At 41.1% G+C, this 11,011-nt stretch overlaps 2 protein-coding genes across 3 annotated transcripts in view; both read left to right on the plus strand.

Annotated features, from left to right (window-relative positions):
* casq1b (calsequestrin 1b) overlaps positions 1–7,928 on the plus strand; it is an 87,361-nt gene extending 79,433 nt beyond the window's left edge. For both annotated transcript variants that reach the window (XM_044020360.1, XM_044020359.1), the window contains 10 exons: positions 2,611–2,704; positions 3,817–3,917; positions 4,003–4,114; positions 4,757–4,830; positions 4,913–5,043; positions 5,590–5,635; positions 5,723–5,777; positions 5,862–5,962; positions 6,085–6,159; positions 7,213–7,928. In XM_044020360.1, coding sequence (XP_043876295.1) covers positions 2,611–2,704; positions 3,817–3,917; positions 4,003–4,114; positions 4,757–4,830; positions 4,913–5,043; positions 5,590–5,635; positions 5,723–5,777; positions 5,862–5,962; positions 6,085–6,159; positions 7,213–7,410 — 987 coding nt within the window. In that variant the 3' untranslated portion in view covers positions 7,411–7,928. The remainder of the gene's footprint in view (positions 1–2,610; positions 2,705–3,816; positions 3,918–4,002; positions 4,115–4,756; positions 4,831–4,912; positions 5,044–5,589; positions 5,636–5,722; positions 5,778–5,861; positions 5,963–6,084; positions 6,160–7,212) is intronic.
* A 303-nt stretch (positions 7,929–8,231) lies between these two features.
* Positions 8,232–10,820, plus strand: LOC122765893 (complement C1q-like protein 4). The gene is made up of 4 exons (XM_044020363.1): positions 8,232–8,346; positions 8,921–9,068; positions 9,352–9,480; positions 10,508–10,820. The coding sequence occupies exons 1-4, from the start codon at positions 8,302–8,304 to the stop codon at positions 10,786–10,788; spliced, it is 603 nt and encodes a 200-aa protein (XP_043876298.1). The 5' UTR covers positions 8,232–8,301; the 3' UTR covers positions 10,789–10,820.
* The last annotated feature ends 191 nt before the right edge of the window (positions 10,821–11,011 follow it).

The raw sequence follows: 11,011 nt of genomic DNA on the forward strand, positions 1-11,011 counted from the left end.
AGTTGCAGAAAATATAGTCTTCAAGGTAGTAGTGGACATTTTTTGGGGGAAAATACAGTTTTAAAAAACAATTATTCCAGACGTTACCACCAGCAACCCCATTTCTTCCTGAAAAATGTAGTCCTTATCTGAGATTAGCAGACACCACAAAATACTGACCCTGCCCTATGTTAGATATAGACTGAGCTCTACAGTTTCAACATTAATTCTGTCGCAAACTAAACATGTTTTCATCAAATTTAAATAAAATAAAATGAAGTACTCTAAAAAAAGAGGTTTGTTTGAATAATTAGTTGTTAAATGGTCACCAATCACATTTTATGAATACTTGTACAATTCTGATGCGGGTGAACATAGACTTACAGTAAAAGTGGTGATTTTATTATGCTTTATTGTTTAGTAAATCTTTACTCTTGGTCCAAGTATGAGATAAAGAATGGATGGCACGGCAAATGTACGTTGCCGTGTTAGCATACATGCTACTTGTGCTGGTGCTTTGGGGCATTTGGCTGCTTATCTGCAATGCTGCTTTGCAAGCTGCTTGATTCACTCCATACAGAGCGTAAGCTCACATTTAAAGGGACAGTCATCATGAAACACCACAGAACACAACCAATCAAGTGAAAACCCTTTGGGTAGGAGCACTTCCTGGACTCTCTGGATCGAAGACATGCGGAAAAACCCCAAACACTTATATAAATTATTAAATGCTTTTAATATAATGGCATGGTCGTGTTGAACATTTTAAAATACCATGCATTTCAAACCCAAGCCAATACAACCCAGATGGATGTCAGGTTGTGACCTCTAAAAGGGACATATGAAAATCCACTAGATGGAGGCAAGTCGCACTTTTCCTATGTTTCGATAAAGCCCAGATTCCACTGAGTGGACTGGTTTGGTTTAGCTGGATAAGTTGGACATTTATCAGCATTTTCATTGTTAGACGCTGAAATCGGAACCAAAATAACCAATCTATACCATCCCAGTTTCTGGCACCCTTTCTGATAGGGTACCAACCAAGCAAGTGGTCCCGTTCTGTGAGGTCGGGACCACAATTGAAGAAAATGGTGGTGTTTTCCCAAGCACCCTTCATCAAAACAAAGCTTGTTGTCTTCTGCTGTTTTGCCGACAAACCTATCACCATTTGGCCCACCCACACCCACAGTGGAAATACAAGCCATAGTACTATTTGGCTAGCCTAGCTCATGCCAGACCGCACCTCTGTCTCATTTGAAATTGAGTATGGGTCTGAAAAGGGTGGAGTTACCTCTCAATTTCAAGAGGCGTGACAAATGGAAGTAGGTCAAAATTCCTCTGCACGTCGTTGAATAGACCGACAAGCAATGAGACCAATGATCCGCATGACGTACTATGGCTATCAAGTAACCAACTTTTGCCAGTTTTGCAAACAAAGTTTAAGAACAGCTGGTGTCAACAACAACTGCCAAATCAGAAGACAGACGCTCTTCAGTTACCACCATGAAGCCAGGCTACTGCACGGTGTAAACAAAGCTTAAAGTGGATTCCTGTTCCATAAAATCTGTTTGACTGCCTGAGGACCAACCAATGAAAATGCGAATAAGCGAGTGTGTGACATTCCGAGCTGAACCGCACTGTCCTGCTCAGTGGAAACATATTCTGGTGTTCCTCTATATATTTTCTTTCAATTAGACTTCATTTCTGGATTTTCATATCTACATATCCCAAGTGTGTTCTTCCATGGTGGTACTAAGTGGGCAAATTATGCAGGTCCCAAATGGTTTCCGTAACAAGGACCCCTCATGAGAACCCCATGTGGGCAAATTTGGGTGGGGCCACCATGGAAACCAGGAACAAACCCTATTTTGACATAATTTGTCAACTTTATGGGGCCCACAAGGACATCCTGGTTTGGATACCCTTCTCGAGGCCACCAGCCTATATCGCACTGGTGATTCCGGGTGATTCTGGGTGGTGGAACGCCATTAGAAGATGGTTTCTGGTTCCACAAGATCTGTTTGACTCGCTGATGAAGTCTTGTGGCCAAAAATGCAGCAGCATATGCGCATTTTAAAGGGTTGAACATGGCAATGTCGTTACTTTAAAGGCATTTAATAATTTAAAAGAAAGTAGTTTGGCGTTTTCTTTGACAATGTTGGTACAATTCGTCAACTGTGTCAAAAGAAACGTAAATAATGCCACTGTATATTTACAGTGAATGTAAATATGTACTCGAGCGCATGTATGCCACGTGGATATTTTCTACCACACCTGTTGCGGCATCTCCTCTTCCTTTGGCTCAAGTTCTGCTCCTCTTGTTCTTCTTCTTCCTCTGGTGTCTGGAAAACTCTGCTGACCCCTCCAACCCGTCAATTGTTGGCTTCGGTTTCACTCCGATTTTAGAAAGTGCAAGGCAGCAATCCAACGCTTTTGCTTTTAAGGCCGTGAAATTGAGATGAAATGCCAAGGGTTTACTTTTGAAAATGAAATGTTTTAATGGGAGTTCTGAGATTAAGGGGAAATGTCGGTTGAAGATCAAGTCAGAGATGGAATCAGCACTCGTATGAAACTGAATATAGCTTTCTTCTCCTAACCCTCGCCTCTCTCGCTTTATCTTCATGTGTCCAGCTCGCAGCTCAAGTCCTGGACGAGCTTGATGATGAGGACATTGGATTCGGCCTGGTGGATGAAAAGAAAGACTCTGCTGTTGCTAAGAAGCTGGGTAAGCCTGTAAACAGCCTGTTTGTCAATAGTGATGGAAAAGAAAATCTTTGGCTAGTTTACATGATGTTTTCATCATATTTCTCCGCATATTTTCACTTCATGTGTCCAATTAAGCAACACCCAGTTATCTCCTTAATGTTGTCATATATGCTCTTTAGAGGGTATAAATGTATGCATTTAACCTGTAAAGTGTCTTAAATATACTCTGTAGCTGAAAAATAGTTATTTACATAATCACTATTGAAAATCTTTGTGTTTAACACCTGTCCATCATCACTTAGGCAATTCAGGCGTTTCCTTTATTGTGAATTAAATGTAAGCTTTAAACTCTTTAAATTATATCAAAAAACAAAAAAATTACACTGAAATTTTCCCCATTACTAAAGAAATGATGTAACTATAAGATGTGACACGTACAGTCAGTATGTGACATGTGAAGCAATCCTGCCCCCAAGTGTTCACCACAGATCACAGCATCTTTTTAATTACAGGTGCCACAGCTGTAGTTGAGTGGACCAATGGTAACTAATAAATTCCTTCTCTCTATATATAATATATAGAAAGAGAGAATTTAAGATTTTGCCAATTGTTACAGAAACCAGAATATACTGTATAAGCGGGTGTACAACCATTTGTTTGTCTTCCAGATGTTGCTGTATGAAATATGAATATTCTATTTAGTAAGTTAATTTACACAAATGAGTTGTTTCCAGGTGACAGGAAATAAGAAGTTAATAAGACTTCACTAGTTGCAAACTGGTTACCTGGCAAGATACTTACAGCTCGTTTCAGGTCTTCATCAACAAAACTTGATGTCAGTTTAGTCAATTATGTTCCAGTTTAGAGGGGGGCCACATCCAGTTTACTTCAAGTGCCGGTCCCAAGCCTGGATAAATGGGAGGGTTGGCTCAGGAAGGGCATCAGGTGTAAAAAACGATCTGCTGTGCCAAGACTCAGCTGACATAGGGCGATAGGCGGGGTCACACCCTGGACAGTTTGTTTCAAGAGTGCTAACCACTACACCAACCGTGTGGCCAGGGAGAAGACAAAAAAAACATATAATGTCAATAAAGTTATCTTGAATCTTGTCAACACTATTTCTCTCTCCAGGTCTGGAAGAGGTTGAGAGCATCTACATCTTTGCAGACAATGAGATCATCGAGTACGACGGAGAATTGGCCGCTGACACACTGGTGGAGTTCATCTATGACGTACGTCCAGTCTCTAACGTCCGTACGTCACATATAAATACAGGGAATTGGTGACGCTAATCAATTTCTCTCTTCACTCCTGCAGGTGATTGAAGACCCAGTGGAGATTATTGGCAACGAGCGGGAGCTGAAGGGCTTCTTCAACTTGGACGAGGTCATCAGACTGGTCGGATATTTCAAGAGCCAAAGATCTGTTCGTAGGTTGAAGACTTAAAAATATTTGTACTTTTTTTTATCATCACAGATTGCCATTAAAAAAGCACTGAAAAATAAGTCGATCGGAATAATTGTAGTAAAATGGTGCAAAGTGCCACAAGGGGGAGCCTGCATCTTTACATTCCAGTCATTCCAGGACCTTATGATTTAAAACGATCACACAAAATATAATTATATATTTTTACTAACATGTTTTCATACCATAACAACCTATTGTCACATTTTTTTGGTCACATTGTTATTGTTTTTATGAAGTTCGCGTCATTGCTTCATCCGTTTTCGTACAAAGCGAAATGCGGCACAAAACAACACTGCCCATTAAGACACAATACCTTAAAATATAACATAACACAACACCATGTGTACAAATATGAAACATGACACAAAAGAGACAAATAATCTTATTTGTGCCTGTATCTTAAAAGCTTATGAATTTGAACCAAATGCAGGTCGAGTACAAACAAATGGCTCTTGCGGTTAACGTTTAGGACTCTAAAAACACTAAATTAAAGATAAATAATATCATTCATCGCATTTATTTTGGTCAGAGTAACTGCAGCAATAGATTTTCACCCCATGCCTAGTCATGATCATAACTTAAAAAAGTAATTTTCTCCATCCAGACTTCATGGAGTTCGACGATGCTGCTGAGGAGTTCCACCCCTTTGTCAAATTCTATGCCACGTTTGACAATAAGGTTTGAACCCGCATTAGCATTTTTAGCACACGTTTTTTGTATTTTCTGTCCGGTTAAGCTCACGTTTAATATATAACCTCAGATTGCGAGGAAGCTGAAGCTGAAGCTCAACGAAGTTGATTTCTACGAGCCGTTCATGGAGGAACCCGACACCATTCCAGGAAAGCCCTACATCGAGTCTGAGCTCGTCGACTACATCGAACAACACGACAGGTGAGACCCCAAACTGTTGTGATGTCAAAATAACGTCACCTATGACTATCGGAGGCAATTAAAACGACCTGGGGGCCACAGGTAAAAGGGACACATGGGGCCCCTACTTTGGACGTAGTTATATTTACAACGATGCTGTTGTTGCAGTTTGCTGAACAAAGTCATGCATAAAAGTTTTAAGGGTGTTCCTACAGGAATTTTGTTGCTATGGAACAGGGGCACCATAAGTGGGGGGGTCAATTCTCAAGCCAAACATTGCGTATATTTCATTGCTGTGACCAGACTTGAGTCTTTTTGATAAAAAGGAGGGTGAAAAGGAGTAGTTTAAAGGGTAATAGTTTCGGCAACTGGTCAGAATTCCTCCTGAACCACTTCCTTTTGAGGACGTCCCAGTACATCGCACTGGGTGGAGACACTGATGTGGACCCAGAAACCACTGGAGGGGATAGGGACGTCTGGAATGCTTTCCCCGCCATCCGATACCGGATAAGTAAAATGCATAAATAAATGTTTAAAATAAATTAAATGATGCTGTGATTGTTTCAGGCCCACACTGAGAAAACTTGAACCTCACAGCATGTATGAGATCTGGGTAAGAGAAAAAAAAGTCACCTACTTCTCAGATTAACTTCTTTCCAGTGAGTAAATCCTCGTTGTATCCCTCTTTCTCCGCAAACAGGAGGATGACATTAATGGAGAACACATTGTTGCCTTTGCTGAGGAAGATGACCCTGGTACTTGTATATTTAATTGGTGATTAGATCATTTAGATAACCAATACTCCACCATATCTGACTTTTGAAATTTCCCCTCCCTAGATGGTTTTGAATTCCTGGAGATCCTGAAGGAAGTGGCACGTGAAAACACTGATAACCCAAACCTCAGCATCATCTGGATCGACCCTGATAATTTCCCCCTGGTACGAACAACATCTTTAATCATATTTGCAAGTGAACAAATAGTTAGAGAGTTAGAGAACAGTGCCCAAAATGATGTCAGGATACATTGATATAACCATGGCCTTTCTTCTGTCACATTCAGCTGGTTCCTTACTGGGAGAAGACTTTCCGCATCGACCTCTCTACTCCTCAGATTGGTGTTGTTGATGTTGAGGATGTAAGATACCTTTCTAATTTCAGGAAAAATCCAAACATTATAGCACATGGTTGTATGCTTGTAGCGTTGAAGGGGCAAAATGTAAGTATTTTACTTTGAAACGTTTAAAGAATGCACAAAATTTGGTTTGCTGCATGCTAACCAACTAGCGTGCCCATCTTGGAATATCACTTTGTCCCTCAAGAGGTAGTAGTGAGTCTCTGTGTTCTGTAATCTGCCGTCAGTTCCACATGAACAAGTATGTGTAAACTGATTTAATCCTGTTCAGTTTAGCTGTACTCAAGCTAACGTTAGCTAAACATTTGCCCCAATATGCGCACTAGCCAGTAGGGAATCGCCAGAGACACCATGGTACAATATTATACACTATCGTAAGTTTAATTGTACTTTTACCTCTTTAATTAATTTACAACAAAAGGAAACATTTTCATGGTAGATTAATGGACTCAATCACAAGTTTCAGGTCTTGTTTGTTGTCAATTTTGTGAATATTGGTCCGAATTGCTGCTACCACTAAAACAGCGATTTTACAGTCTATTGGTCCCATTTTGAGGAAAACAAAACAACAAAATGTATTAGTAGCAGGTCACGCCTTTGAACTTGTGGTTGCAAGACGTCAACGTGACCCCAGCCAAATCACGTTCAAAAAGCCAAAGTCTTCAAAATGGGAGTTCAGATTCATATGGGCGACGCCACGACTGGTTGCCTCTTGCTTTCTAATTACTGGAGGGGAAACGTATACTGCCCCCTGTATGTTTGGAGTATGAATTTGACAGTTGTTCTTGAATCAATATCTGGTACCTTGGATCCGGTGACTCTCACCACCATAGACGTTATTTTTTTTTAATTTCTGTGCAAAACACAAAAACAGCGAAGCTAGCATTGAACGTAGCCATATCTGATGTTGAGCAGTAACAAAAATGATAGTTTGAAGGACTCACGCACACTGAATCTAAAGTACCAGTCAGATTCATAGACCGTTTAGGCCATGAAATCGCTGTCTTCGGTGGTAGCAGCTGTTGATTGAAATGATTTGTGTGTCATCGTTGGCAGGCCGACAGTGTGTGGATGGAAATGGACGACCCGGACGACATGCCCTCAGCTGATGAGCTGGAGCAGTGGATCGAAGACGTTCTGTCCGGAAAGATTGACCCAGATAATGATGACGAGGACGACGATGATGATGATGATGATGATGATGATGATGATGATGATGATGATGGCGATGATGATGACGATGATGCGCGATGATGATGACGTGACGAAGATGATGATGATGATGATGACGAGCGACGATGATGACGAATAAATTTTGACCACCATTTTTTTTACATCATACTTTAGCCAGTTACGGCAAAATATAAGCAGTACCAGATTTCTTTTTTGTGACATCTCGCAAGCAAACACGCCGTGTCTGGTTGCCTTCTGTACGTTTTCCGACGCGGGACAAGCACTGTGGCCCTATGGGAAATTTTCTATTGTCAGTTAGAGAAGACGATTTTCAAAGAAGCGGAGGAGAAGAAAGAAACACTGTTGACGACCAGCTCTGACGTTCGCGATGAATACGAGCAAAGAGGCAAACAAAAGCTAACGTCACATGCAGCCCAGAGGTTAACCCTCTGTCATTTTTCTCTTTCAATGACATGTTTTCTACTTGAAGAAGAGAAGAAACAAGCAAAGAAGAATAGAAATCGAAACTCACTGGACAGTCTTAAAAATACTGGAGAAAGCCGCCATAAATGTCCAGATAATAAAACAACACAATCTGATTTGTTTCTGCTCTCATATTAAAAAATAAACTTGTGTGTGTGTGTGTATGTATGTTTAAAACAGATTTACTGCTTTGATTAAACATGAATTTAACCATAATTTTATTTATATAACGCCTTTCAAGCAAGCTAATGACGTAACCTGTATCCACGGGATCCCCCGGGACAATGATTAACTGGTAATTTTTGGCACTATTCCTTATAGAAACATGCCATCAAGGTCACTAACCATTAATTACTGTAGTTAATGGTTGACATTAAGATAAAACAAACAAATGATGAACTTTATCCTCTGCCAGTAACTCACAAGCCATAAAAACAGCCAATGTGGCCATAGCACTTCAGATTGCTGCATACAGAGAAACCTCTTGCAATGTTTTTGTTCATGTTGCTGTTCTGTGGCCTCGCCGTGGCCCAGGATGCTCTTCGGTCACTCATTGGATGGACATACGTTCCATGTTTTGAACAGGAAGGAAAGGCACCAGACGCCTATCCGCCCTGCTATCCACCAAAAGGGGTTATCTTAGAACTTCTATATGCTTGGTGCATATTTTGCGTAACGTGTTGTAGTGCTTCCGGTTTAGGGTCACTGTTGAATATGTGACCAGTTTAGATTATGTGTCACTTGATTATGTTGGCCTAACGTTACAGCTACAAATCAAATGACACGTAATCTAAACTAGTTAATGTTAGCGTTAGCAAGCCAATGACGTAACCTGTATCCACGGGATCCCCCGGGACAACGATTAACTGGTAATTTTTGGCACTATTCCTTATAGAAACATGCCATCAAGGTCACTAACCATTAATTACTGTAGTTAATGGTTGACATTAAGATAAATCAAACAAATGATGAACTTTATCCTCTGCCAGTAACTCACAAGCCATAAAAACAGCCAATGTGGCCATAGCACTTCAGATTGCTGCATACAGAGAAACCTCTTGCAATGTTTTTGTTCATGTTGCTGTTCTGTGGCCTCGCCGTGGCCCAGGATGCTCTTGAAGTTGCTGAAACGGAGACATCTGGGACAAAGTCTCTCTTCTATACTGACATGTGTGACCAGCTGAAAGAGCTCGCTGCCATGAAGGAAAGAGTGGAAGCGTTGGAAAACCAACTGATTGAGCACAAAAAATGCCAGGGTAAAGTAGAGCTTTTACAGAGTCTGATGATAACGGCTGACAATAGCCCCCATGGGATGGTCCGAAAACCAAGACCTGATGTCTACCAATGTTTATGATTTATGTGTGTCAAATTCCAAAATATGTTTTAAACAACAACATTTGCAAAGCTGTTTACTTCAAGGGTAGCCATGTTTGGGGTTTCTTTGCTCGTTCATAGCATCAAAGCTCTTGTATTTCTTTGGAGTGCTGTCATATGTATCATATCAATTGGTCCTCATTTTCTCTTTTGTTGTGGATGCAGAAAATGGGAAGGTTGTTTTCAGTGTGGCAGCACAAGCAAGTGGACACATTGGCCCTTTCAACACAGAAACAACACTCATCTACAACTCAGTGCTGACAAACATCGGTGGCGCCTACAATCAATACACAGGTAATAGAGTGATGCCTGATTCATCCTCTGTTTTTGACAACTGTCGCCTGAGATGGACAAGTTAGGCTACAACCATATGAAAAAAATCTAGACAAGCCTTTTTTAGCCACGTATATCTTAATGGCCATTATTCTAGACCTGCAATATTCCGATATCTTCAAGTGCTTCAGTTAGTTTGCACAGGATTCTGTACCTTTGAACGCGTTTTGTGGCAGCGATCCACCTCTGCCATCGGGATCTTGGTTGATCCAATAAAATGTCCTCCCACTGGCTTGTCCTCTACTGAATACAATACCAGTGAAGAGAAGAGTTTCCTGACACATTTTCTTTTATATACCCGATATGGACAAAAGTATTTGGCCACACCTGTTAAGTTTTGAATTCAGGTGTCTAAGTCAGGCTTTGAGCTTTAGACCCCTTATCTCCAATGAAGGAGAATCTTAACTCTTCAGCATACCAAGACATTTTGGACAATGCTATGCTTCCAACCTTGTGGCAACAGTTTGAGGAAGTCCCTTTACTATCCCAAAATGACAGTGTCCCTTTGCAGAAAGTAAGGACTATAAAGACATGGTTTGACTTTGGCGGCGCCTGGTCTTCAGTCAGCCTTAAAGGGCACATGTCACCCCTCACTGTGCTTCACTGGCTACCCTTAGCCGCCCACATCAAATTTGCAGCATTCACTGATGCTAGCCTACAAAGGGCTTCCTGGGTCTGCTCCGACCTACTTAAATGCTCTCGTAAAGGCTTATTATGTTATCCTTCGAGTACTCTGTTCATCAAAGGATTGTCGTCTGGCGGTGCCAACACCCCGCACAAGACAATCCAGACTCTTTTCATGTGTCGTTTAACTCTGGTGGAATGACCTACTGAGGGTTACCAGAACAGGGGCGTCCCTGTCTATCTTCAAGAAGCTGTTGAAGACCATCTTCGCATCTACCTTAGAAATGTGTTGACTGACAACAAGGGTACAGCCACTTTATTCACTCAGGCTTTATTTACCACGTCAATAACGTTGTTTCCACAGGAATCTTCTCTGCACCTGTAACGGGCGTTTACTACTTCACCCTCTTCTTTCACTCTGGAGGAGCACACGCAACTCACCTGACCCTCATGAAGAACAACGAGCATTTGGTCTTGACCTCTGACCACGAGACGTCACATGACGGGGCCGATAACGGAGGCAACGCCGTGTTTGTCCACCTGCAGCCAAACGACCAGGTGTTTGTGCGAATGCGTGCGAATTCCCACATTTGGGCAACGGCAAGAATGACCAGCTTTAGTGGTTTTCTGCTGAGTGGATGTTGAGAGAAAGAGAGTAAATAAGATATGAGATAACAGCATTTTGTTTGTCTTTCATTTACTTCTTCCCCCAATAGTTCTTTTGTTGCATCAAAGTAATCTACAACTTATTTCTACATTATCCCCGCTCAGTGAATTGTTCCCAATTGTATTTTACTCTTTTTGATCTTCCCATAATCAAATTTTTTAACTTTACTGAGACAACTAATGTAAAAAATTAAGATTAATC

Source organism: Solea senegalensis, linkage group LG3, assembly GCF_019176455.1.
Source record: "Solea senegalensis isolate Sse05_10M linkage group LG3, IFAPA_SoseM_1, whole genome shotgun sequence".
Taxonomy (NCBI): domain Eukaryota; kingdom Metazoa; phylum Chordata; class Actinopteri; order Pleuronectiformes; family Soleidae; genus Solea; species Solea senegalensis.

What these genes read in the sequence shown, in the direction of transcription:
- LOC122765893 (XM_044020363.1), top strand. Translation starts at nt 8,302, where the DNA reads ATGTTTTTGTTCATGTTGCTGTTCTGTGGCCTCGCCGTGGCCCAG. An exon ending in GTGGCCTCGCCGTGGCCCAG is followed by an intron (nt 8,347 to 8,920) that starts GATGCTCTTCGG and finishes GCCGTGGCCCAG; the next exon opens with GATGCTCTTGAAGTTGCTGA. An exon ending in TGAGCACAAAAAATGCCAGG is followed by an intron (nt 9,069 to 9,351) that starts GTAAAGTAGAGC and finishes TTGTGGATGCAG; the next exon opens with AAAATGGGAAGGTTGTTTTC.